Source organism: Prinia subflava, chromosome Z (assembly GCF_021018805.1).
Source record: "Prinia subflava isolate CZ2003 ecotype Zambia chromosome Z, Cam_Psub_1.2, whole genome shotgun sequence".
In the NCBI taxonomy this organism is placed as follows: domain Eukaryota; kingdom Metazoa; phylum Chordata; class Aves; order Passeriformes; family Cisticolidae; genus Prinia; species Prinia subflava.
This window is the reverse complement of record NC_086283.1, coordinates 57,694,568-57,722,028: the sequence shown is the minus strand read 5'-3', so window position 1 is coordinate 57,722,028 and position 27,461 is coordinate 57,694,568. Positions and strand designations below refer to the sequence as shown.

Genomic DNA, 27,461 nt, shown 5'->3' with positions numbered 1-27,461 from the left:
GCTAATCCAAAGTTCAGTGCTCTTGCAGAATTTCCTGAGCTTCCATTCTTACTCTTTATTCTGAATGCTAACTAAAGAGCATTTTTAGATATTAACACAGAACACAGATTTTATTTGAATTTGTAGGGGTAAATTATGTTTTCAACTAGGCATAATATCCATACATATTACTCGGCTGCGGTAGTGAACTGTGCAGAGATGTATCTCTCTTTATGTGAGAACAAATGTTCATAACAACTCCAGGTGGAAGAACTGCTCTCCTTCCACAGTGGCTAAGTCAGGAGCTGTAGAACAATAAAACAGCACGCTCTGTAGAAACAGGGATGAAGACAGTGGGTTCATTACAAGTTCATTACCTTGAATTCTGAAATCGAAAGCTATAGCCTAGCTCAATAAATTTTTGATTTGTTAATGGTCAGGCTCTCACAATTCATTTTAAAGACTCATACATTTTGTCTCAATGGACAGACACTAGTAGGAAGCAGGTAGACTCAAGTATCCAAACTAAGCAAGGAAGTGCTGCCCATTTGGAAGCACTGTTTCCCTTTGGCTTGTTTCAGAACACAGGGCAACAACACACCAGAGCACTTGAATACAGCAGTGCCTAGGAATCACAAGACTTGTGTCTGGTCTTAAAAACCCTTGTCCTTCTGAGCAGCTCTACACTGCTGCCACACATCATGGTGAGCTCAGCTTCTCTAAATCATTTGTCACTTCTGAAAGTGTAACTCCAAAACCTAAGCATGTTAAACAGCAGCAAGTGGTACTGAAGATACAACTTCATTGACAACAGAATGATTTACAACTGTCCATCGAGTTGTAAATTCAATTAAACTACAGTCCTTACCAGGCCACCAGCAAACATCTCACAAGGGATGTGTGTTGATTCTGAAGCGTTCAATGCTAGGAAGAACCACGACTTCACTTCAGGAGATTTCCCAGTATTACATAAGGTAATAAAATCAATAATGAAGGCAGAGCACTTAAACAAATGAGACAAAGCCAATCTTCAAAAATTATATCTCAGCTGCAATGACCGGAGAAGGTACAGCCCAACCATGGCAACGCAAGTGACAGCTAGTGTGCTGTAATACTCCAGTCACTAACAGTGAAAACCACCCCTCTGGAAAGTGATAAGTGAACAGGACGTAGTTGAAGGAAAAAGACCAACTGCACCTTTTTGGTTTTGTCTTGCCTTTTTATTTTTCTTTAAATCCCAGAAACAAAAGTTTTCAGCACATAACACTGAGAAACACCTGTTCTCCAGAGAATGATTGCTTAAGTGTTTGTGGAGAAGAGCAATAAAGAGGAAGACTTTAAATCAAGTTAATAATTATCACACATGCCCTGTGAAATCCATTAGCTATTTCATTTGCTCTCTTTAGTTCCAAAATTTATTATGATACAGTAGAAAATATAATAGATATACAAAGATTTGTGTGCCTGGAAATATTTCAATTCTGTGTAATAAATATACATTGAGCTCAAGTTACATCTTGACATAAAACACTTCATACAAAGCATAAATCACTTCATACAAAATGAATAATTTCAGTCTCCTCCACCAGGAATTCATGTTATGCTGCATTCTAAAATACTTGCGCTTTATGTTGTTCCATGTGAACAGGTGATGGAACGGCTCATCCTGAAGGATACCTCTATCCAAATGGATGACAAGACAATGATCAGGAGTAGTCAGCATAGATTCACTAAAGAAAAATCATGCTTGACCAACCTAATTGCCTCATACAATATGACAACTACCGGGATGGATGAGAGCCGTAGATATTGTCTACCATGACTTCAGCAAGAATTTCAACACTCCCTCTCATGATGTGCTCATAAGTAAGCTCAAGAAATGGAAGCTAGATGAATGGAGGGTAAAGTCGGTGGAGATCTGGCTGAATGGCAGATCCCAGAGGGTTTTTAGTCAGTGGCACAGGGTCTGGTTGGAAGCCTGTCAAAGGTGGTGTCCCCCAAGTTTCTATGCTGGGGCCAGTGTTATTTAATTTGTTCACTTGGATAAAAGAGCAGATGCTTCCTCAGCAAGTTCACTGATGACACAAAGTTCAGAGGAATACCTCATAGGCCTGTGCAGCCCTTCAGAAAGACCTTGAAAAGCTGGAGGAGTCAGCAGAAAGGAACTGTCAGAAGTTTAACAAAAGCAGGTGCAGGGTCCTGCACCTGGGGAGGAACAACCCCAGGCACCAGCACAGGCTGGGGGTGACCTGCTGGAAAGCAGCTCTGTGGAGAAGAACTTGGGGGTCATGGTGGACAAGAAGCTGTCCATGAGCCAGCAGTGTGTCCTGGGGCCAAGAAGGCCAATGGGATCTTGGGTGCATTAGGAAGAGCATTGCCTGCAGGTCAAGGGAGGTGATCCTGTCCCTCTGCTCAGCACTGGTGAGGCACATCTGGAGTGTTGTGTCCAGCTCTGGGCTCCCCAGGACAAGAGAGACATGGTGGTCCTGGATCAGGTTGAGTGGTGGGTAACAGAGATGATGAGAGGACTGGAGCACTCTCTTAAAAAGATAGGTTGAGGGAGCTGAGCCTGTTCAGCCTGGAGAAGTGAAGACTCAGAAGGGATTTTACCATTGCACAGAAGTATCTGAAGGGAGGGTGTCAGAGATCCAGGCTCTTCTTGGTCTTGAGCAATAGGATAAGATGCAATGGGCAGAAACAGATGCACAGGAAGTTCCACTTGTTCATGAGCAAGAACTTTTCTACTGTGCAGGTAACTGTGCACTAGAACAGGTTGTCCAGAGGGGTTGTGGAGTCTCCATTTCTGGAGATATTCATAAGCCATTTGGACACAATTCTAAGTAATGTATTCTAGGGGACTCTGCTGAAGCAGAGAAGTTGGACTAGGTATCCTCCAGCAATCCATTCCAACCTTACCTATTCTATGATTGTATCTTACAAAATATTCTCATTCAACAAATACTCCTTAGTAGGGTATACTTCAATTCCAACCTTGAATGTAAGTGGAAAAAAAATACATACAAAGAAAAGTCAAATTTTCTGAGAGCTGTGTCAAGATTATAGGAATATGGCAGAAGATGAACCCTCTAGCATTCCATCTGGTCCTGGGGGATCAGAGGGTCCAGGTGCATCTGGGCTTCATTTCTGATTGTAAACAACCAGGCACAGTAGGTCTGGTCATGTTCAGTGAGATCCCAGGTGCAGAGATAGTGTGGGTCACACCAGAAATCCGGCCACATTAGCGACCCCAGATTCACCAATAGTGTGGGTCATGCACTCAATGCTGGAAGTTTGCTCAGCTCAGTAAGAACTTTCACAAACACAGATGACGCAATAGTGTGGTTTATTTGAAACAACAGTGTCCTGGTTCCAGCCCAGGTGAATAGGAGGGGGCATAGCCAAGAATCGTATTACTTGGTACCACCTTCCTCATGTCTCTGCCAGCAGTGGGGAAAAGGGACTTTCTCACAGATTTCAGAAGAAAGGCATCTGTTTCTGGTAGAACAAAAAGTGTGGTGGTGTGGGGAACCTGTCACACATTATTCATTGTTCATGTGGTGAGCATTTTTGCATGCGAGTTACCCTCTTTTCTTTATACTTTTCTTTAAATTTTTATTTATACTTTTATTTTTACTATTGTAGCTGTGACCGTTCGTTATCATACCTCATCCCATCGCTGTTTCCAGCAAATTAGTCTTGTCTTGACACAATTTTCACCTTCTGTGTCTTCAATTCCCAACTCCATTCCCAGAGGGGGAAAAGGGAGGGGAAGGCAAGCCAACTGCATGTGGTTTGGAAGAGTCTGGATGGGGGAACTGAATTGGGTAGTATCATTTCCAGACTACAACAAACAGGTTGTAGATTCCTGTTAGATTGCTGGTGATAAAGGCAGTAGACCTAGAAAATGTAAGTGTATAGTGTTATGTACAAGTGTTCCAGGTGCTCCTGGAAGTATGCTCCAATGCAGCTGGAGGCAGAAATCTTACTAAAGAGGTGTCCTTCTTGGGGAGAAGACCCAGACCATAGACTAGTCTGTGAGGTAGGGGATTTCAAATGCCCATTTCCACTTTTGGGAGAAGAGGGGGTGAGACTGTAGTTAAGCATCCTGTTACTTTAGTCTTAAACACTGGGGGAGGGCAGACACTTTATATGTAAATTAAGAACTACAAAGAGAAAAAACATGGGGTTTGAGCAAAATGGAACAGAACCAATAGTGTCACTCCCTCTTCCACTGTTGATTGCAGTGACAATGGTCATCCAGCAATAAGGATCATCCAGCCTCTACCTGGTGACCTATTGCTTCCATCAGGTGGCTATCACACCTACATAATCCCTCTACTCAGTATCTCCCAGCATATCTCATGGGTTTAGGTCTCATTCCTACATTATTTGTGCCATGGCTATAGTCACACCTTCAACTTGGTGCCTCCATCACACCTGCACATAATCAATTTTTTGTGGTATCCCAATAGGGCAGTTCCCTGTAGGGCATCCCTCTCCTGAACATCTTTCATTTTCATCCATCCCGACATTATGTGTAGCTGATGGATCATTATACATGTTTTTACATACCTAGCTATTATTAAAGTAAAACAGTCAATATTAAAAGAGCAAGGTGAAACAGAAAAGAGCAGGGTGAAACAGTCTACTAAAAATTTCCCCACCCCAAGTGGGTGACCATCTGAAAAGGGTGTCCCACCACTGATGCTCTCCATCCTTCTTCACCCATTCCAAGACACTTTATCTGTATTAGGATGGACAGTGATCAGAGCCTTTTATCCCTTCTCATGGGTCTTAACAGTTGTTGTAAATCATACATGTTACAGTTACAACAACTGTAACATGTGACAGGACCTGGATAATTAAAGACACAGTTCTAACAAAAATATAAGCACAAATATTCAAGTGATTACTTTTATCTCCAGTAATATTATTTACACATACATGATCATAAAGCGTTCACATAGAAATACATCCTTTTCCAATATGTCCAAATGTAGTATCAGAAGCTGTCATAGATGCCCATCAGGATTCTGAGCCATTGACCATCCAGAAGACAGCGGTCAATGGCTCAGAGTCCTGATGGACATCAGTAACAAGTGGTGTCTCCCAGGGGTCTATACTGGCACCAGTGGTATTCGGTATCTTTGTTAGTGAATAGATGAAGGGATTGTGTGCACTCTCAGCAAATTTGCAGATCACATAGAGCTGAGTGATGTGGTTGACACACCTGAAGGACTGGAATTCTTCCAGAGGGACCTGGACAGGCTGGAGAAGTGGGCCCATGGGAATCTCATGAGGCTTAACAAGACCAAGTGCAAGGTGCTGCACCTGGATCAGGACAACTGTGGTGAATGAGAGGCTTGACATGACCCACCCTTGGGCACTCCCAGCCCAGAAAGCCAAAGGTGTCCTGGCTGCATCCAAAGCAGCGTGGGCAGCAGGGGAGGGAGGGGATTCTTCCCCTCTGCTCTGCTCTGGTGAGACCCCACCTGGAACCCTGCATCCAGCTCTGGGGTCCCAGCACAGGAAGGACATGGAGCTGCTGGAGTGAGTCTAGAGAAGGATGACCAAGAAGATCGAAGGGATGGGGCACGTCTCCTCTGAGGAAAGGCTGAGAAAATTGGGGTGGTTCAGGCTGGAAAAGAGAAGCTGGGCTTATGGTACCTGAAGGGACTACAAGAAAGATGGAGACTTTGGGCAAGACCATGCAGTGACAGGTCAAGAATGAATGGCTCTAAGCTGAAGGAGGGGTAGGTTCAGGTTAGATAGTAGGAAGAAATTCTTTACTATAAAGGTGGTGAGGCACTGGAACAGATTGCCCAGAGAAGCTGTGGGTGCCTGATCCCTTAAGTGTTCAAGGCCAGATTGGATGGGGCTTTGAGCAACTGGTCTAGTGAAATGTGTTCCTGCCCACTGCAGGGGGGTTGGAACAGTAAATCTTTAATATCCCTTCCAACCCAAACCATTGGGTGCTAATGTTTTGCACAAGTCCAAGTAAATGATGTCACCTCCCCCTTGACCCATCACTTCTATAACCTCATTGCAGAATGCCTCCACATTCATCAGGCGTGGTTTGCCCTTAGTGAAGCCACATTGGCTGTCAACAGTGTGACAACCTAAGCAACTTCTTATTTTCCATATGCTTCACCATAGTTTCCCTGGGGATTTCACCAGGCACAGAGGTGAGACTGTGTGACTGGCCTGTAGTTCCACAGGTCTTTATTTCACAAGATCAGAGTCACAAAGTGGCTAAGGTTCGAAGGAATCATAGCAAGTCATTTGATCCAACCTCCCTGCTCAAGCAGCATTATTCTAGACCCCATGGCACAGGACTGCATACAGACGGCTTTTGAGTATCTTTACTGAGGGAGACCCAACAACCTTTCTGGGCAAACTGTTCCTGTCTGTGATCACCCACACAGTACAGAAGTTCTTCCTCATACTCAGGTGCAGCTCTCATCTTATTGCTTGGCAACACAAAGAGGAGCCTATGTCCATCTTCTTGGCACCAACCCATGAGATCTTTTGAGATGCTCCTGAGGTTCCCGTCTCAGTCGCCTCTTCTCAAGGCTGAACAGGCCCACCTCATTCAGTTTTTCCTGGTAACAGAGATGCTATAGTCCCTTGATCATCTTTGTCGCACTCTACTGTGCCTGCTCCGGGAGCTCCGTGTCTGCCTTGTAATGAGCTCAGATTTGGATACAGCACTCACCAGGGCGGAGCAGAGGGACAGGGTCACCTCCCTCAGCTGCTGATATGCTCTTCCCTTTTAAAAAGGGAATTTGCCTGAGGAAAATTAATTGCTTCCCTAAGAGTCATGCTTTCCTTTGCCTCCTCTGTTGATGTTACCTGGCCAGTGTAGAAAGCACGGTCAGTGTCACTCGATTCAGGATGCTATTACGGAAAACGGAGAGGTGAACTGGAAGGCCTTTCAAAGGCGGGATTACTGCTTCAGCCGTGGACGCCCAGCGTCACGACCACTCACTGACACATCTCCCATTGTCTCCGAGAGCAGCGTTCCCCCGCCCCCAGGGGCAGCGTGCGGCTCCCGCCGCTCTGAGGGCCCGGGGAAGCGCCGCCTCCGCCGCCGCCGAGCGCAGCGGGGCCATGGCGGCTCCGCGGGCCCCGGGGCTGGGGCCGGAGCCGGGCAGCAGCACGCAGACATCGCACCGGCTGCTGGCCTACAGCGACGCGCTGCTGTCCATCATCGCCACCGTGATGGTGAGCGCCCGGCGTCGGCAGGGAGGGAGGGAGAAGCCTGAGGCAGCCGCGGCCGGTCCCGGGTTCCGGGTCGCGCCCGTGCCTGTCCGGCCGCCCGGCGCCCCGCGGGGCCGCCACCGCGGCTGCCACCCGGTCGTGCGCCCGCCCCGCGGTCGCGACATGTCGGCGGCCGTCCCGGAGCGGTGTCGGCAGTGCCGGCTGTGGCGGGCCGGGCCACGGCCCGAGAGCGGCTGTGACTTCCAGAGCTGCTCCTGGCTACGCCATCCGCGGGCACCTGAAGGTTGTGTGGTTTTAGTGGAGTGCTCAACAAGGAAAAGAACGTCATGTGCTAATAAACATTTTGTCATTTCAGATTTTGCCGGTTGCTCACACGAAAATACATCCTGACCAGGTATCACGTGCCGTTTGTTGTTTCGTGTGTCCTGACAAGTAGATGTAACATCCTCGTTTAGTACGCCTGCTTCATTTCGAGTTAGAGGCTTTCCAAAGCAGAAGCCATTAAACGACATTAAACCTAACAGAAATTTCACATAGGGCGAGAAGCTGGTGAACTGCGGGTGTAAAACTTCTAGATAAAGATGTTGAGACATAAAGCCTGAATGAGCTATATGTTGTAGGCCATAGATTACTTTTAGTTACTAGTTACTTACCAATGAAAAATGAATTGCCATATGACCAAAACATCTTTCGGAAAGTATCTGGTCTTCTTGGTAATAAACCATTACTGAGAGAAGCCACTTGTATAGCACAGCCTGAATGCTAGTTTTGAAGTCAGGTTAATAATAAATATAATTTGAATAAACAAAGGTGGAAAAGAAGACTACAGAAAATAAGTTAATTCTGAGAATACCCAGGAATTTTAGAGGAATAAATTAGGGAAAGTTAGAGAAATTAGAGAAAGTTTAAAGGTTTTTTCTTTTATCATTATTTATTTATTTTTCTACTCTTAAACAGACCTAAATTGTAGTTTAAGAAGCTCAGATGAGCTCTGCAACACAGCAAATACACTATATGAGTCTGTTTAAGCTATTGTAGTGGTGTTTGCAAAATTTGGTGAGATTAAGCCCTCTCCTTTCTCCTTGGTAAACAATCACCACATGAAATCTCTGTGCAACTCCTACTACAGAAGTCAGTGCTGTGGAAAAAGAGGCACACTGTGTCCAGTCCTCTGAAATGCATTGTTATAGTAACAGTGATAAGAGACTACATAAATGAATAACAGGGTGAATAAAACATTGGGAAGCCCTTTTACAGATTGATGAGGTGTTTTGGTACATAAAATGGTAAATTTCAGCCTACTTAACAAGTTCCTAATAAACTGGTTTCTCTGCAATGTACTAAAGAGATTGTTGAATGGGAACTGCAGGCTTGGGAGGCATTTTCCAAAAATACATTATGTTACTGTACATCTCCTTTTTCAGATGTTGGTAATAATTTTGTAACATAAGATTTAAATTTTGTTTCCTTGGCTGTCACTTTCCTTTTCAGAAATTAGGTGAAAGTATTCAGCAGCTTCTCCTAGCAAAAATTGCAGTCTACTTGATGACCTTTTTAATAGTCACAGTGGCATGGGCAGCTCATGTAAGGTAGGAACATGGTGTTTCAATCTAAAGTTAAAAGCTTGAAAGCGCAGGAGATAACCATGTCTCTGATGTATTTGTGTCTTACTGCCAGATTTCTGAATTGTGTGTTGTTGAATAATATTAGAAAATCGTTGTAAAGAAATGCTACCCTCAGAAGTGAATAGCTACTCTTACACCACTGCCATAGTGATACAGAGAAAAACAAGCATTATGTATCTTTTAGAGTTACTTTACATTTTATCTTGAAGACTAGATGGAATTAGACTTCTAATTATGCTGAAAAAACATGAATTTCTAACTTGCATGCTCCACAGCAAAGGAAGTGATATAGTACAGCTGGCCTAAAACTCATCTCTCTCTCCTCATCAGTAGTTGTTACAAAATCAACTGAAGTGTTGCAAATCTGCACTTTATAGAGCTGTGGACACCCCTACCATGAATTGAATCCTTTTAACCACCATGTCTTGGTGGTTAAAAAGAAACTGGCATGCAGGTGTCATAGTGGGACCAGGGCAGTTTTTGTTTGAATTTTGAAATTCAAAAATGTCACTATGCAAGTGGACTGCATTCCAATAAAGGCATGCAAACTGTAATCCAATATTTGCAGCTGATACCTCACATCCATTCCTTTATCACAGTGCTTGTCTTCGCTTGTATAAGCAAATGCTGAGGTACAGTCTCAGGGTCTTGTAGGGGGTGATGGGTGCTGTTGATTCTAAGTGACAGTTTTGTGAATAAGGAGTGTCATTAACAAAATCTGGGGATGTTTGCAAGGAAAGCTTTTTCTTTGTGTGCTGTTTCATCAGGTAAAATGATTCTAAGGCGTAAAATTTTGAAAATATTCGGCCATTCAAATAGAAACCATGTTCTTAACAACTGCTCCATGATGAACTTGATTGTATTTCACTTTTAAGATTTTTCTAACAAATTACTTTCATATTTGAGCCACGTGAGTTTTGGTAGCACCTAGAATACTTGTACTAATTCTGGGACAAAGGAAATTTGTTTCCCCCATACTATCATAAATGTATTTTGTGAGTTGGCTTGTTCATGATAACCTTACTTTGCCTTGCCTTGACAGGTTGTTTCAGGTGATAGAGCATATAGATGATGTCCTGGCTCTTCTAAATCTGGTGAGTCTTGTCAGACAAGCTGGATGGTTAACTAGGGTATGCAGGTCACTTAAGTCTGTCTGTGAATATCCAAACGTTTATATGTTAAATAACATAACTCTGACATATTTCCAAGTCAGGAAAATACAAAGATCTTTAATTTCAATGTGACTGATTGATAAATAACTTGCTTTTAACTTGCAAATGTTTTACTATAAACCAAAAGAAGCTCTACAGCAGGTTAGTCTGAAGTTCATCTGAGGGAACTGAGTATTTTGCAATGTTGATTTAAACTCTGTTCTCTAAAAATATGCAACCACACAGTTATTCTAATTTTGTTAATAAAAGCACTGTCGGAGCTCCATGAGATATAACTAGAGGAAATTATTTTATAAAAATAGCCTAAGACATCTAATTCTTACCTAATGTAGCTATCAAAGCAATGCATTTCTTTGTTTTTGTTTGTTCAGTTGGGTTTTTTTAATTTTGCTTTTTTAGATACTAAATATTTACAATCTGATATTAATGTTCTTGACAAATCAGAAACACCTCTTTAGAAGATGTGGTATATTTAGCATTGCTATTTTAGAAAGAAATCTCTTAAAAACTATAGCAAAACTTTTACTGGGTATTGGTAACAAAACAGTAGTGTTTTCTAAAATAAGATTGTACAATTTGGATAGAGAACATGGAAGATGTGTACAAAACCAGCCATTTGTTGTAGTCAAAACTCAGCAACTTCAGAAATGTGGGTATTTTTCATTATGCATCTCAAGCATTTGATCTCCTTGTGAAATATAAAGCAATCAATGCCCTCATTGAAGATGTGTCCAGAAGATACACAGTGTTTCAATATGCTTTTTTCTGTTTTAGGCTTGTATGATGATCATAACCTTCTTGCCATATACCGTAAGTAATTTTCTGAAATTTGACGTATGTTTAAATTGCACTGTTTTCTTCATTTGGAAAGACTTTACCAAAGTATTGAGAAACCCAGGAAAGTGTTGTTGTAGTATAAACCCTGAATCCATTATTGTAGTTAAGTGTTGTTTCTTGAAAATTCATGAAACTATTTTATAACCTTCAAATGTTGCCTGTTTTAGACCTGGCAGAAAATGAGTATTCTAGAAACAAAAATTACAGTTATGGAAAGTCATAGTATCATAGAATAATTTGGGTTGGAAGAGGCCATTAAATGCCCTATAGTCCAACCCCTGCAAAGATCAGGAACATCTACAACTGATGAAGTTGCTCAAATCCCTTCACCTTGTATGTCTGCAAGGACTGGGCAATTGTGCCAATGTTTCACTACCCTCATGGTAAAAAATCTCCCATGATTTCTTTCAAAAAAGCACCTCTATTGAAAACGGTCCAGGTTATCTGATAAGAATTTTGGTAAGATGGATAAAACTGTGTTTCAAATTCCTCCAAGACATCTTTCTTTTGTAATTTAGACCGAGTTTGTGGTATCACTTCTGATGTGCTCTGCAAGGTTGATTCTGGCAGCTGATGGTTCATGTTTAAAATCTGCACAATTTTGGTCATATGATCTCAAAGGAATATTTGCAAATGAATATCGTATTAACAGAACAAAAAAGTTGTTCAAATGCATCTTGACTGTTGTATGTGTAAGACACGCACCTGTTTCTCTTTGGATATATATATGTCTTACATTTTGTCTGCAAAAAATAAGGCTGTGGTCACTAAGATGATCTTTATCAGCAAGAAAGCATACTTTTCATTTTGCCTTGAAGCTGAAATTATTTTTGGTAAGCTGTCAATGTTACCTTAATACTACACCCTGCTTTTCTTTTCTTTTCTTTTTATTTTTCATCCTCCCCTAAAGCTTCATCTCCCCTAAAGAAATTAACACAACAGGGAGCCACAGAGGTAGACAAAATAAAAGATTCAAAAAGGTATCCTAATATGAAGAATTTTAACAGCTATGACATTATGTCAACCAAAACCAGTTAAACTTTGTGCTCAGGTACAAGCCACTCTGTAATTATTATGGAGGCACAGTGCCAGAGTGGCTGAGGTTTAGCACTGTCAACATCAGAGCAAAACCATCTCTCCAGATGCATTTGGTTGGGATGCCTGCATGTATTTGTGGCTAGTAATTCCATGTAATGGAATTATGCTGAAGTGCAAATTATTATTTAGATTTATGAGTTTCAATATTGAATGAAGAGTGCTTTTATTTCTCTACTGTTATTCCTACATTGCTTCTTAATTAAATATATAATCTGGTTGATTTTTTTCCCAGTTTTCCTTAATGGCCTCCTTTCCTGGGGTACCTTTCGGCATCTTCCTGTTCAGTGTCTGTGCTGTTGTCATTGGTCTTATACAGGTATTGGACCTATCCATTTTCACTTTTAAATAGACTTCCTTGTGTAGAACTGAAATGAAGGTTCTTAGTGAGGGGCATAAATTGCTAAATATGTTATTTGTATTTATTCTTTTTCAAAGTTGTGCCCATCATGATAATACAGTACTTGTACGAAAGACAAAAGTTCATTGTCCCATGAAGCTGTTTTATGCAACTAAATCAGCTGATCTCAATGTTCACAGAATTCCTTTCCCACTCTTTGCAAAAATGCTTTGGGGAAAGAATAATTGACTTTTCATGCTGATTAGACTTTCTGAGCCGTGCAGCAGTGGGTGAGGGAACACAGGCTTTCAGCCTCAAGTCCGGCAGCACTCTTCCTCCTGGTGCAGTGCTTTGCTGCTTTCAGTTCTTTATTACAGAGATCTTCATTCCCCTTCATCAAGGATCAAAGGTCATGGCAGGCTCTGCAGAGGAGACTATAATCTTCACATGCAGTGTGTTGTCAAATCTCAGAGTTTCTAGGACCAACCTTCCATGTGGGAGTGAAGAATAAAAGTGAAAGTGTTTTGGAATGTGTTGATTCATAGTTCTATGTCTTATATTTGAGATTCTGCATATACTTATATGTAATAAGTTCACTAATGCTCTTTTCCTTGCAGGCTGTGATAGTAGCATATGGATTCTATCACCCACACTTACTGAATCAACAGATACAGGAGTCTGAAAATCAGAATTTCTATAAACGTCATATCTTAAAGATTATCTTAAGAGGACCAGTTTTATGCTTTCTAGCAGCCATATTTTCTTTTTTCTTCATTCCTTTGGTAAGTTCTCCCAGTTAATGGAAAACTTTGATGCAGCAGTTTCTATTAGCTGTCTTTAGGACTGTGTATGAAAATAATGATGTCCATGTTAATTATGCAGACTTTCTCAATTGCCAGTTTTAGGGTGTTGTAATCATGACTGCTGTTTTGTATTGAATGTATTCAATCATATGTATCAAAACTGTAACTTGATACATGAGTTTGTAGAGTTTAAAAAATATTCTGCTACAATATTATTTGCTATGCCTGCTTGTTTTTTAAGCAAGTCTTCTAAACTCTACCTTAGTATCTTCTGGATCAGAAGTAGTTGAGGTAATATGGAAGCTTACATGAAATGAACACCACAAACTGAAGAAGAGTGAAAGCAATTGCTGCACTAATTTAGGGTGTAAGAGCAAACAGAGTAGGCAGACCAATTAGCCCACCCACACCTCAAAACAAATAGTTCTGTCTAAGGACTGCTTTTACATAGCCTTTTTCTCTTCCATCTTTATTTGATGTCAGTGAGTTGCCACTAGTTATTAATAGCCTTAACTCTTTTCTGGAACCCCTACTCAGAACCGAAATCTAATTTTTTAATGTATCCAGAGCTTCCATTCCTCTTGTTCTTTAGGAAAAGATAGCTTTAACTGAATTTTGAGAAAGATTCCACAGGAATTAGCAGTATTTAAATAACCCCCCAAGTCTGTGAGAAATCAGGTTGCTCTTGATGAAAGGAGCTGTTATGAGTCCAAACATGAGAAGGCCTAGTTTTATCTGAAAATGTTTTCCTCTTCTTCCTCACTCCATTCACTGTAGCTTGTTTGTTTGTTTTTAATATTAACAATGGTGAAATTGTCTCCAAGTTGCTCCTGTGCAAAGCCTGTGAATCACTTTGGACCCACCAATGTGTTTTTGAGACACAAATAGTAGAATCTTAGGATACCATGAATTGGAAGGACCTATAAGGATTATTGGGATAATTCTTCCAGTTAAAAAGCAGTTATTCCTGCACTTTTAAATTTAGCAGAATTATTTCCCTTTTTTTTTTAGTTGGCTTCATTACTAAATTAGCTAGGAAAAAGCAGTATTTGGTTCTCCATGCAATATTCACAAGGTGCATAAGCATTTCATCTGGGCCTTTTTCTTTTTGAAAGTGAAGATTTCTTTTTCTCAATGTGATTGGTTCTAAGATTGAGAGTTACAGTTTCATATTAAGTCTCGAAGGTAATTTATATTTTGATAACTATATTTAAACTGTTAATCTTCTTCTCCCACAGTCTTATGTACTTCTTGGACTCGTAATTGTTTTTCCACATCTCAGTCGATTAATTACATGGTGTAAAACCAAAATTCTTGGTGAGTAAAAAAATTCCTAGGCATATATTCAGATTAGGTTGTCAACATGTTTATGCAGACAGCCCAGAACAAAGTAATTTCAGTCCTGCTTTCATTTTTGGTCTCAGAACATAGTGATTTTAGGGTTTATTGATGTGCTTCTAAACAGTGTCTCTCTTGCTCCCTGGTTTCCCATAATTGCATCGAGATTTGTGTAAGGCGCAACACCTTTAAAGATCATTTCCCAGTGCAAAACCTTTCTGGTTTGTCCTGATAATGCAAGTGCACTCAGACACATGTAGGTATATGAATGATGACTACAGGCCATCTATCCCTTTTCCCTCCTCAGGAGGGAGCATGGAGATGGAAGAACATAAGGAAGTAAGCTCTATGCCTTTATCACTTTCTTCCCTGCAATGCTGAATAGTCACACATTTTCAAGCAGACAAGCACTGCACCTGTAAATCAAATTTTCTCACAATAGTTAACTATTCAGGGTATTACATCTCATTAACTGCTGTGATCTAAAGAGGTGCCTTTACACATATCTTAAGTTATCTTAGCCTAAATCCATGCTTCCTTCCCTCATGTGCTTTCTGCCCTCCTAGTCTCAGGACTGACAATTACACAACCATAGCAACAATCTGAGCTGCTCTTAAATGCTGCCAAGAAAGAGGTTACCGTTGCCAAAATAAAAGGAGAAGGGGATATCATGCAACCTACTTGGCCAAAAGGTGCAGTGTCCCTCTGAGAGGGACCACAAAACCGCTGAACAGATAATGTCTTTGGAACTGTCACTCCCAAGCTGGGTCAGAAGAATAACACCTTTGTACTTTTACGTCTGCTGTTCAGACTAGTACCAGTCTGTCTGTTTAGAGTCCAAATGGGAGGATACTCTTCACTCCCCCATGTGGCAGCAATAACAGGGAGGCAGAAATGCTCTGAAAGAACAAAGCCAGACTCTGAGAGTCTCAGACTCTCTGAAAGCCTGAGAATAAACACATACAAATATTGTCTGTGCTTATTGTGATGGGGCCACTGTGGTTTGTGGTCAGGTCACATCTCTACCTCTCACCCTGTCAGACGGCTGAAATACTGCTTTATTGAATTTCTTGTGATTACCCCTGCTTTGCATTCCTGTGGAACCCTAACCCTTTTTTTTGTTCAGTCTATACACCTGAAGCAGTGTATTTTAGCTAGCTAGGCAGTTCTGAGTTCAGTCTGAGTTCAGAGATGTGTTCGACATTTCCTATAAAAGCTACACCTTTTGACGAAAGGCTTGATTATTTTAAAAGAGGTCATTCGGTATCCCAGTTCAGCCTCCATGCTCAAGACAGATTTTTTCTGCCATGTGCATAAGTTCTCACAGCAGTCTTAGAAGCCCTACAGCTACTGGGGCTTCCTGAGGCATAGCATCTGATTTGTTTTGTCCAATTACAGCTTTGAGTCATTATTCACTTGGTGGAAAAGATTTGCTATACAGTTTAAAAGACAGAGCTTTTTTTTGTTGTTGTTCCTGAAGCACTTGTCTTGAAAGAAACATAAATTTCAGAGAAGAGGAGGCACATGCCCAAAAAAAGTGGAGTGATTGGCATGTGTGGATGACTGACATCCTTTTGTCTAAACAAAAATTTTGGCAGATGGGGTAAAAGGGAGATCACAGTAGGTTGTTGAACTACTTTATTTTATACTTCTTTTCATTACTAAGCCTCTGGATTTGTTTCCAGGTCAGAGAGGTGAAGAGGAAGAACATCACAGCTTAGAAACCTTCACTTTTTACCTCAGTGAGCCTCTGAGTAAGGAACGAGTAGAAGCATTCAGTGATGGAGTCTATGCCATTGTAGCAACCCTGCTCATTTTGGATATATGGTAAGGCTTTGTGCTGGTTCTTACACTTTTTCTTGTTAAATATGTTAGCTTTTGTCTGTATGTAATATTTGAGGAAATAAAATTAATCAAACATTGTAGTTGACTTCCAAAATCTGCAGTAGTTACTTTAAAAGTATGATATTCTGGAAGGACACAGCACAAACCAAAGATACTTCTTAACATCCACATTCCAGCAGTAATGATCATCAGTGTGTGTAATACGTGTTGGAGTCTTGAAGAACAAAAATTCCTTTTTTGCTTAGTTATGTTTTCAGATGAAAGCCTTTTATCAGTAAAAGCTGTTTAGTCACTGTAGCAACTTTATTAACCCAAAGGAATGCCAACCTGCATTCAGATTTCCTTTTTATATAATTTCTTTGCAGAGCTGTTATTTGAAACACTGTTTCTAAATTATAAATTAGGGAAGTACAGAGTGGATTAGTTTTATTCACTACTTGCTCAGAGTAAAGCAGCATAGCTTAGTCTTGCTCAAGCTGTGTTTTCATAACAATAATATGCAAAGTAAAGTAATTTTTCTCTCCACAGTGAAGACAATGTTCCTGATCCCAGAGAAGTTGAGGAGAACTTCCATGGCAGTCTTCTTGAAGCTTTAAGTGAATATGGGCCAAACTATCTTGCTTACTTTGGCTCATTTGTTACAATCGGTCTCCTGTGGTTTGTCCATCACTCTCTTTTCCTTTATGTAACAAAAGCTACCCGATTAATGGGACTGCTCAACATACTTTCATTGGCTTTCATTGGTGGGCTTCCACTAGCTTACCAGCTGACCAGTGAATTTGCAGAAAAGTCTCATAACGAAATAGAAGCCATTCAGGTCAGCTGCGTTATCACTTTCTTTGCCAGCATATTTCAGTTTGCAATATGGACTACAGCCCTTCTTAATGAAGAGGAAACCTTGCATGCCTTTGCTAGATATGGTGGTAAGGAGCATGCCTTCATGTTTGCCAAGCTGGCTCTCTACCCTTGTGTAAGCCTTGGGGCCTTCTTTTTAACTTGCTTGTTAAGTGAATTTAGCACAGCAATTTTCCATCTGATGCAGATTGTAATCCCGTTTGCTTTTCTTGCCTTGCGCATTCTTGTTAGAATTTCTTTAACTGCCATAAAGTCTGTGATGTCTCTCTCCAGACGGAAGGTTGTATTGTTAGAAGAGGAGGAGGCATGTTTGTCTCCAAATGAAACACTGTCCTAAACTTCTGCACAGTGCATGTGAACTTACGAGATCAACTTCAGTTCCTCTGACTCGCATTATATTCATGTATGGATTATATTGATGTAAACCAAAGCCTGTATTGACCATAACTGAGGCGTATTTATGTTTAAGCTGGTCATGCTCGAGATCCTTTCTCCAAAATCTGCTATTGAAAATATTGGGTAAACAGGGGATGCAAAGAAAAGCATGTTCCCCTTCTTCTAGGGTTTCCCTACAGGAAAAAATGCTGCTTGACATGTAACTGCAGCAATCATAGATTAAGAAGTGTGCAGATACTCAGCAAAATGGCAGCCAAACACAGGCATAGATGTTGGTTGAGCTTCTATGTAAGAGAATGTGAGGCATGGAAAACACAGAGACCTCTGGATTTCTGGATGGCACATCGTAGTAGAACACATGTGCATACAAATTACTGTTTTTCTTTTTTTTTTTTTTTATTTTGTTTGATTTTTTTCCAATGGTTACATTGTCTGTTCTGCATAGTCACAAACAGGGCATAGCAGTTGGAAATCTAACGGTGTTTGAGTGGCTCTGTGTGTGAGTTTAGATGGGAGCTACAGTTGTGATAGCAGTCTTCCAAGCCATCTGAACACAACTTCTTTGGGCATATCTATTCTTTTTTTAAAAAAGGATGTAACAAATGAGGATTCATGTGGTTTTGCATCCAAGTTTCTACTAGCTTTGATACTTTCTGAGGGAAAAGAGCTCTGTGATTAGACGTACATTTTTTTCTGTTCTGCAGAAGCTGCTCATCTGAAATGTTTGAATTTCTCAGGCTTTTTGTGTCTCTTTTTTTGTCTGTCAATGGCACATCTTTCTGTTATTCGGAAGGCATGGTGTCATACTCAAGGAGAGTAGGAGACTGCAATGTGTGCAAGTTCCACCTCAGGTAAGGGAGTTGAACTTTCTCCTAAGTTGTGGACAACTAAGCAATCCCATAGATTTCTGAGTCTCAGGAAGACAGCAGAAGAAACCAACTCCTAGAAGTTCCTGTCCATGATACGCTGATTTTTTTTTTTTTTAATTTTTTTTTTACACTTACATGCAGCTGGATAAGTTTTGTGCTTTTCAAATCATCTGACTTCTGGCTGCCCTAGAAGCCATTACACTCCCTTTGGCAGAGTGAATAATTTGTATCTCGAATTGTCTTAATGCCTGACAACTTTAATGCCATAATTAAAGGCATTTGGGGAATTTTGTTGTTCATCATTAAAAAAAATTGGCAAAATATGCCTGAAGAAATTATGGGTGAAAACAAATTCAAATATCTCGTTTCAGTTGAGATTAGCCCTGAAAGCACTTGTGCTTTTGTTTTGAAGCACCTTGATACCGAATTCATAATTGTGAATATTACATACTTCTTGTGAAGAGTATGTTCAGCTATTCAAGGGGATTTATACCTAGTTGTGGTTAAATGATTTGCATTGTGTTGTGTATAAGTTTTTCTGATACTTAATAAAAGCACTTTTGGTTCTGTATTGTTTTGTTTTTAATGTACAGCAGACATATAGGAAGTAGTGAATGTTTATTTGTAATAAATTGCTAAATTGCAGTGAAAAAACAAAACTTCAAGCCATTTATTTCTTCTCTGTAGGTGAACTTCAAGGCCAATGTCTATAATTAAAATTATGTTAAATTGGCTTTTTCCTACAAGATCAAAAGGTTCTTTCCAACCTCAGCAGTTCTGTAATTTTTTTTATAAAACACCAAAATGTTTTTAATGTGATGTAAAGAAATGTTGATTCTACTTCTCATAGTACCTGAAGAAAATGAAATCCAAAAACTGAATCTGACCAAGGAGTTCCATTTTTCATTTCAGTGTTTATAAGGATGCTTTGTATAAAGCAATGTATAAATATTATAAGGCACTGTATTGGCTCAATAATGTGGGGGTTTTTGTGGTGGTTTTTTTTGTTGTTTGTTTGTGGTTTTTGTTTGGGGTTTTTTTGTCTGTTTGTGTGTGTGTGGTTTTGGTTGGTTGGTTAGTTTGGTTTTTTGGGTTGGTTGGTTTGGGGTTTTTTGCTTATCCCACTTACAAATAAGTAATTTGTTCTGCAGAAAGATCAATTTTATTTTTGCTTGTGGTCAAGATAGCATTATTCAGCCCAAATTTGGTAGTATCTCAGAATCTAAACCTGAAGACAAACATGATATGAGACTTTGTATAAACTGAGCTCATTTAGCATCATTTTAAGTTTTTGAGAAACCGTATTAATTTGAATTGTGTCATTCTCAAGCAGAAGGATCATTCCCAAATATAACTGTAACTAGTTGTTCTTTATAGAATTACTAATGACCACAGGGTTTTGTATCTATGAAAATTAAATACAGTAATTGTTACTATCACGGAATGGATGCCATTGGAAGGGGCCTCTCAAGGCCATCCAGTCCAGCCCTCCAGTTTAAAGAAGGGTTGGCTAGACTGGTTGGCTGCAGAGGCGTGTGTCCAGTCAGACTGAGCATCTGCACAGAGACACCGTAACCACTCAGCAGCTTATCGCATGATGGAATCATTAAGGTCGGAAGAGACCTTTGAGATCATCCACTGCAGCCATCCACCCAGCAGTGCCCCCGTAACCCCCAGGCCACTAAACCACATCACCAGGGATGGTGACTGCACCACCAACCTATGCCGATACCTGACCACCCTGACAGGGAAAAAATATTGCCAGTATCTGTTTTAATGTCCAATTACCCTTACCAGTTAAAAAAAAAAAAAAAAAAAAAAAAAAAAAAGTGATAATTTTTGTTCCATACAACAGGAATTTTCTTCCGCATTTCACTCTGATGTCCATTTATCATTAAAAAACATCGATGAGATCCCCCTCGATCCTGGTCCCAGGCTGCACACTCGCAGCTCCCTCAGCCCCTCCCTGAGGCGGAGACGCCCGGCCGCCGGAGCTCTTTGAGTGACGGACTGGCCGGGAAGCAGAGCACAGCCCCGAGTTTGGCTTCCCGGTCACGGCTGCTCCCCGCCCCTTCCGTCCGCCGCGCTCAGTTCCGGCCGCCGCCGCCGCCGCCAGGATGATCCCGCCGGTGCAGGTGTCCCCGCTCATCAAGGTGAGGGCGGTGTGGGGATCACCCGGGCTGTCCCGGGGGCGCGGGAGGCCCGCCCGGGCCGGCGGGCCGGGGCGGCGGGCGGCGGGGGCCGGCTGTGCCTGTGAGCTGAGCGAAGGGCGCGTCCTTGTCTCTGCCTCCCGCAGTTCACCCGGTACTCGGCGCTGCTCGTGGGGATGATCTACGGCAAGAAGCGATACGGTGAGTGCGGCGTCCCGGGCGGCCGCTCCCCGCTCCCCCGCGCCCGCCCCGCAAGGGCACCTTGAAATGCCGCGGCCGCCATTTCCCTCCCCCGGCCTGGCCACGGCCCTATGAAGGCTGGTGTGAAACCACAGATCCCTATGAAATGTGCCTTTCTGCCAGTAAAACTGGCTTTGCGTCCTCTTTGAGCGTGCCCTCAGGAGCGGAGCTTTCTGCTGGCGGTTCGGGAGGTTGTGTTTTAAAGGTATTGTGTTGATGGCAGACTATCTGAAGCCCATCGCTGAAGAAGAGAGAAGAATAGAGGCAGAGGAGAAAAAGAAACGTGAAGAACTGGAGCGGATTGCAAAAGAGATTGCAGAAGGTAGTTCCTCTGTTTAGTGCATTAATCCCACGCTGTCTTGCAGGCACTAGGCTGCAGGACTGGTGTTGCACCGCAGTGCTCTTAGGAGAAATTGAGGCCTGCAGCTAATCCCTGGAGGCAGTGGTTAGGGCCGTGTGAGAAGTAAATAGTGCTGCTGTTTAATTATGCCTGCATTTTGAAAAGCTCGTCAGAGCAAGAGTTAACACTTTTGCAACAGTCAAGACTTGTTAAATGGCTGAATTTCCGCTGAGAAAACAAACCGCTAAAAGCTGCTGGTTGTTCTGTGAGGAATAACTGAATCCATGTATCAACTTTGGCAGCAAGTCCCTTATTCATCTGGTGCAAGCCCTTTTCTCCATGCGATATAGAAACCTCACAAATATGACTGAGTATAGGGCATAGGCAACGGTATGTATTTGCAACTTGAGACTTTTAAGTGGCATCACATGCATCACACGTATATTGTTAGAGGTCAGTTTGATTTTTTTTGAATCTTGCAGTGTTAGAGGTCAGCTTCATTTGGTGTATCTCTCACATGAAGAGGGTGTGCTGTAGGGTATCACTTGCAACTAATACTGCTGCATTTGTTCTCACTCCCTTCCACCTGTAGTATTGCTGCTGCAGCATTGTTTCCCTTGTCCTTAGGATTATTTTTTGTGTTCCCTGTATGGTTCTAACAGGGGATTCCTTCCCTGCTGCCATACAGAGGAATGTGCACTCTAGCCTTGTTGCACCTAAGGTTTTTAGGTAGACTTAAAAGTAAGAAGAATTTTTTAAAAATTCATTAATGGCTCAGGCTGGTTTTGGTGCAGATACACACTCAGTAATTCTTTCATGCAAAAGAGTGACATTTGTATTGTTGTAAACAAAACTAGTGTTGAACAAAGCACTAAAACTAAATTAATTACGCAGACAGAAATTCAAATATTATTTGTATATCACTTAGTAGAGATAGAGCTCTTTTTACCTTCTTGAATACATTGTCTCCTTTGGTCATGGAAGAAATAAATGGGTCTTTTAGATGTTCTCTAGTTACATGAAACTCTGTATTTTTGGAGGTAAAAGCTGTGCTAATAATGTTGCCAGGCCACCTAGTAAGGAAATGTTCTTGATTATTGCTTTAAAATGATCAATCTGTTTAAAAGTGGCAAAAGGTGACAGGTCTGATGTTCCCAACAATGCGTTTGGTCTGTTGTTTTTCAGAAAAGCAATTGTTAAACTCTCATAATGTGCAGTACAGTTGCTGAAGGTTGTTCCTTAAAGATGGACATACCCGTAGTGGTAGCTTTTTCTGGGCTTATTTGACTTGTCAGTTCAGAAAACTGTCTTTTCCTACTGAGCAAACTTAAAAGTTTGCTTTTACCCCAGAGTTGTGAATTACAATTCTGTTGAGTAAACAGAAGTGGGAATCATAAATACTAGCGAGAAAGAAATTACATAAAGATAGTCTTTGATTCCACTAATGCTTTGCATGTTTTAGTTCTGCATGGGAGTGGCTAATATTCGTAACCATGTTTGTGTTTTCTTCCCTTTTAGCAAGTGAAGATTCCATACTGAAATAAATAACAGATTTCATCTGAATTTCGCACATGGAAATACATGGCTAGGCTTTCAGCTATCCAGTGGTGTTTGAACTCTGTGTGATATTCTATCAATAAAGTACTTACTGCGCTTCAGTTGGTATTTTTTGAGTGAATTGCACAGAGCAGCAGCAGAAATAGGGACAGAATGTGACAGGAATCAACATCACAATCTAGCTGTTGTTGCAGTTGAAACGCCCCATTGTATTCCCCCAGCAAAAGCCAGTCGCTATCCCCATTATCCACAGGTAATGATCAGAAAAAACATACAATTTTATGTATATGGGCAAGTGGGGGAGACTGGCAAGACACTGACTGCCTGAATCTGTTACTTAAATGGCTTGACTGGGGAGTTTCATTGAATCTTAGCATGTTAAGGGTTGGAAGGGACCTTCCCAGACCGTCTAGTCCCAACATCCCCCTGCCCTGGGTAGAGACACCTCTCACTAGATCAGCTTGCTCAAGACCTTGTCCAGCCTGGCTTTGAACAGTGCCAGGGTTGGGGCATCCACAGCCTCCCTGGGCAACCTGTGCCAGTGTCTCACCAGCTGCACTGTAAAGAATTTCTTCCCAATATTAAAGGTTAATTTCCCTTCTTTCAGTGTGTACCCATTACTTCCTGTCCTGTCACTACAGTTGCTGATGCAGAATCCCTCTCAGATACTGCAGGGTTGCTAGGAGGTCTCCACACAGCCTTCTCTTCTCCAGCCTGGACAGCCCAGCTCTCTCAGCCCATCTGGGAGAGGTGCTCTAGTCCTCCTATCAATGTGTGGCCTCCTCTGCACTTGCTTCTGCAGTTCCATGTCCTTCTTTGCTGGAGGCACTGGAACTGTTCTCACTACTCAAAGTGGGATCTTACAAGAGCAGAGGGGCGGAATCCCCTCTCTCCCTGCTGGCCATGCTGCTTTGGATGCAGCCCAGGATCCCATTGCCTTTCAGGGCTGTGGGGACACATTGCCAGGTCATGTTAAACTTTCCATCAACCATCACCCTCAAGTCCTCCTGAGGGCTGCTCTCAGTTCTCCTCTGAACCTGTAGCTGTGTCTGGGGTTGTCACAACCCAGGTGCAGGATCTTGCACTTGGCCTTATTGACCTTCATGGGGTTTGCACAGCCCCACCTCTCCAGCCTGTCCAGGCCCCTCTGGATGGCATCCCTTCCCCCCAGCAAGCTAACTGCTCCACAGAGCTTGGTGTTGGTGGCAAACTTGCTGAGAGTGCCTGTGATCCCACTGTACTTGTCACTCATAAAACTGTTGAGCAGTGTCACCTCCAGTACTCATCCTGGAGGGATACCACCTGTCACTGGTCTGCATGGACATGTTCATCACAATCCTGCATTTGTGTCATCTCTTTTTACAGCTTTGTTATCACAGTGGATTATTGCTCAATTCTTGCATGTGGCACAGCAGTAAGATTTGATTCTGGCTTGTCAAGTTAAGCTGTGATCTGAGATATTGCTGTTGACTCATATAGTGAGATGTTCTAAACACTACAGATGGATAGTTTTTCCTCAAAACTAAGTTACAGCCAAATTGTAGGTGTCTCTTTCATAAGGAGTGACCTGCTATGCATTCTGATTATGCAGCAGAGGTCTGCCATGCTTTCTTTCCATACAGTCTTCAAAAACTGGCTTCAGGCAAGAAAGCTGTCCTTGCAGTACCTCTTAGATTGGGAAGAATTCCTATGTGAGGTGGGAAAGGTACCATGTATCTCTTTACAGCCATCCCACAGGGACCAAATTAGTTCTCTTCCACCCCATTCTGGCCAGACAATAGATGATTATCAGGTTAAAAAAAAAAAAAAAAAAAGAAGGAAGCAATGAAAAAAGTCTTTCTTCTCAAAAGGTATGAGAGGGAAAACCGCTCATGTTTGTTCTGTATTCTGCAAAACACTACATCCCCGTTCTTCTGCTGGAACTACATTTGTGTGACTCCTGAGTGCTCTGCTACTTCTTGAGAGGGAGTTGAATGGTTTTCTACTAAACCTACTGAATTTTTTTTCTAATCCTACAGTTTTGTGGAAGGAGTAGAGGAAGAGGTACAGAGAAAAAATATCTTCCTCTTGCAAGCTTTATGATGCAAACCACACTCAGCCTAGACTGAGTGGATCTAAAATCTTGGATCTAGATCTGTACTGTCATAGAGATTTACTTATATAAGATCTGGAGACACTGGTAGGACAAAGCCCCTTTACTGGGCACCAAGACATGCAACCCATCTGCCTGAAAGGTGGAGCTGGAATCCATATGCTCCCTGTAATGTTCAATACCATATCTTTGAAGAACTGATTGAAAGCTGAGTTGTTCCTGTCCCACATGCCAGGAAGGAGAGGAGCACTTCCCAGGCTTCTTTAGGTCAAGCTGAGAAAGGACAGTAAGCATTTCCCTCAAATCTACAAGAGATGGCTGAAGTCTACATTCTCCACATCTCCCTGACATTTTTTTCCCTCCCCTACCGCCAGAACTGCCACTCTCACAGCTCTGCCAGCAGCAGAGGCCTCGTACATGCTCCCACATCTCTGATTGTGCCAGGTCAGGCCTCTCCACTCACAACCCAGCAGCAGTCTAGGCACCAGCAGAACAAATGGCTAAAGGGTGTTACAGTTCTGGTTTCTTTTTTCCTCTGCCAAAGTGTCTTGGGTTATGTAACCAAAAAAAATGTGTATTCTGTTTCATCTGTTGAAACCAGCTGGGGAGATGTTTGGGTTTTTTTTCCCTTTATCTCTTGTAACTCAAGGTCAGAGGGGGTAGGTGCCCTCTGATAATAGGCCAGCTGTTAAAACCAGGTGGGGCAGTGTTTCTTATCTCTTCCACCACTGTCCATCCCCAGTGGGGATATCTTCTGTTAATGGGCCATTAAGGCTCACCAGTGACATGACACATGACACCATCCCACTGTGAGATGCTCTACCCAGTGGGGGGGGGGGGAGCCAACCATTTTTACCAAGATAAAAACTGAGATGTAAGAACACCAAGAATCTTCCACTGGATTCTCAGAGGAAGACTAGACTCATCTCACTGCCACTACAGGATCATCTCTACTCCAACAGAACCCCATCTGTCACTCCAGGAGGACTTATTTGGAGTGCTTCCAACACCCTGGCCAACAGGGTGTCAGGTCATATTCATGACTCTGTCAGGGTTTTCTAGCACTTTTGTTTGCTTACTTGGGTTGTTTTTGGTTTTGTTTTTGGTGGTGGTGTTTTTTTTATTTGGTTTGTTTTGTTTTTTGTATTACTGCATTTGCATTTTTAATATTCCTACTAAAGAACTGTTACTCCTATTCTCATATTTTTGCCTGGAAACTCCTAATTGCAAAATTGTAATAATTTAGAGGGAGGGGGTTTTACATTCTCCATTCCAAGGGAAACTCCAGTTTTCCCTGACAGATACCTGTCTTTCCAAACTAAGACACAAAGTCAGGATGAAAGACATGGGAAACCCGAATTCGAGTTCAGTTTTGGTTGTTTATTATCTATTTACAGTATTTACAGGCTCACAAGGCATGAGGTCCAACTACCAAGTTAGAGAAACGAGGTAAAATGGCGTGCTTCTAACTCATTCCAGGGTTACTTAAGCGATAAATACCCAATACCAAGATGACACCTATATTAGTTATGTTTTTGACCCAATAAAGACCATCCAAGGCCTGCAGTGTGGATATTTTTCACCCAATAACAGAAAATAACTAAGGCCACAAAGAAGGAAGAGGAAGAGGAAGAGGAAGAGGAAGAGGAAGAGGAAGAGGAGGAGGAGGAGGAGGAGGAAGAGGAGGAGGAGGAAGAAGGAGAAGGAGAAGGAGAAGGAGAAGGAGAAGGAGAAGGAGAAGGAGAAGGAGAAGGAGAAGGAGAAGGAGAAGGAGAAGGAGAAGGAGAAGGAGAAGGAGAAGGAGAAGGAGAAGGAGAAGGAGAAGGAGAAGGAGAAGGAGAAGGAGAAGAAGGAGAAGAAGGAGAAGGAGAAGAAGAAGAAGAAGAAGAAGAAGAAGAAGAAGAAGAAGAAGAAGAAGAACAAGAACAAGAACAAGAACAAGAACAAGAACAAGAAGAAGAAGAAGAAGAAGAAGAAGAAGAAGAAGGACAAAGGCAACAACCCAAATCCTCCATCTTAACTCACACACATCACTACATACTAAAATCCTAAAATCCAAGTTCCCAGCATTCCAACAGAAGGGCATACACATGCTCTTTTCAGAAGCAGAGGGCCTGTCTTGTGTCAGCTTGCCCTACCCCTTCCATCAGGGACAGCAGAAAATGGCCAAGATGCAGGATTAAAATTCCCTTGAGAGCTTCTCACTCAGGCAAGTCTCTTCTCCTGCATGGACAGAAGACTTACATTCCAGCCCAGAGCATCTCTCTCAAAAACCTCTTCTGCCAGTCTCACAGGGATATTCATTGTCCTATCCCCTCAACCACCACATTTGTAATCAAGAATGGAAGTCTGTGTGCATTACCTGCTTCAGTGAGGCACTTAAAAAACAGGTCCCCCTGGTCTCCCACCACACTTGATAGTGGCATCAAGCCAAAGGTGAAAACACTTAACTGGATTGTAGACAAATATGCCATGAGCAGATTTTAATTCTCTACAGACCTCTCCTGAAACTGTGTTGCAATAACATACATATTTTTTCAGGCCTGGTGTTCTGACCTGCCCTTGAAGCAGGGTAACTGAGTTCTTGTTAATAGATTCCTTGGGTGGATGAGAGTGAAACAATACCGAATGACTAGTATGTATACATGAGGCAGGTTTATTTTAAATAATTTGATTGCAGTGGTAAGGAAGTATGTAGCTGTTTTGG

At 41.9% G+C, this 27,461-nt stretch overlaps 2 protein-coding genes across 2 annotated transcripts; both read left to right on the top strand.

The window, feature by feature from the left end:
- Positions 1 to 6,802: 6,802 nt before the first annotated feature.
- On the top strand, positions 6,803 to 18,946 carry TMEM175 (transmembrane protein 175). The gene is made up of 10 exons (XM_063422985.1): positions 6,803 to 7,203; positions 7,556 to 7,594; positions 8,692 to 8,789; positions 9,868 to 9,919; positions 10,772 to 10,807; positions 12,165 to 12,248; positions 12,887 to 13,051; positions 14,311 to 14,389; positions 16,096 to 16,237; positions 16,784 to 18,946. The coding sequence occupies exons 1-10, from the start codon at positions 7,090 to 7,092 to the stop codon at positions 17,445 to 17,447; spliced, it is 1,473 nt and encodes a 490-aa protein (XP_063279055.1). The 5' UTR covers positions 6,803 to 7,089; the 3' UTR covers positions 17,448 to 18,946.
- A 1,431-nt stretch (positions 18,947 to 20,377) lies between these two features.
- ATP5ME (ATP synthase membrane subunit e) lies at positions 20,378 to 22,763 on the top strand. Its single transcript, XM_063421862.1, has 4 exons — positions 20,378 to 20,528; positions 20,672 to 20,726; positions 20,989 to 21,087; positions 22,624 to 22,763. The coding sequence occupies exons 1-4, from the start codon at positions 20,493 to 20,495 to the stop codon at positions 22,647 to 22,649; spliced, it is 216 nt and encodes a 71-aa protein (XP_063277932.1). The 5' UTR covers positions 20,378 to 20,492; the 3' UTR covers positions 22,650 to 22,763.
- The last annotated feature ends 4,698 nt before the right edge of the window (positions 22,764 to 27,461 follow it).

What these genes read in the sequence shown, in the direction of transcription:
- ATP5ME (XM_063421862.1), top strand. Translation starts at nt 20,493, where the DNA reads ATGATCCCGCCGGTGCAGGTGTCCCCGCTCATCAAG. An exon ending in AGGTGTCCCCGCTCATCAAG is followed by an intron (nt 20,529 to 20,671) that starts GTGAGGGCGGTG and finishes TGCCTCCCGCAG; the next exon opens with TTCACCCGGTACTCGGCGCT. An exon ending in CTACGGCAAGAAGCGATACG is followed by an intron (nt 20,727 to 20,988) that starts GTGAGTGCGGCG and finishes TGTTGATGGCAG; the next exon opens with ACTATCTGAAGCCCATCGCT.
- TMEM175 (XM_063422985.1), top strand. Translation starts at nt 7,090, where the DNA reads ATGGCGGCTCCGCGGGCCCCGGGGCTGGGGCCGGAGCCGGGCAGCAGC. An exon ending in GCATGGGCAGCTCATGTAAG is followed by an intron (nt 8,790 to 9,867) that starts GTAGGAACATGG and finishes TTGCCTTGACAG; the next exon opens with GTTGTTTCAGGTGATAGAGC. An exon ending in CTGCTCATTTTGGATATATG is followed by an intron (nt 16,238 to 16,783) that starts GTAAGGCTTTGT and finishes TTCTCTCCACAG; the next exon opens with TGAAGACAATGTTCCTGATC.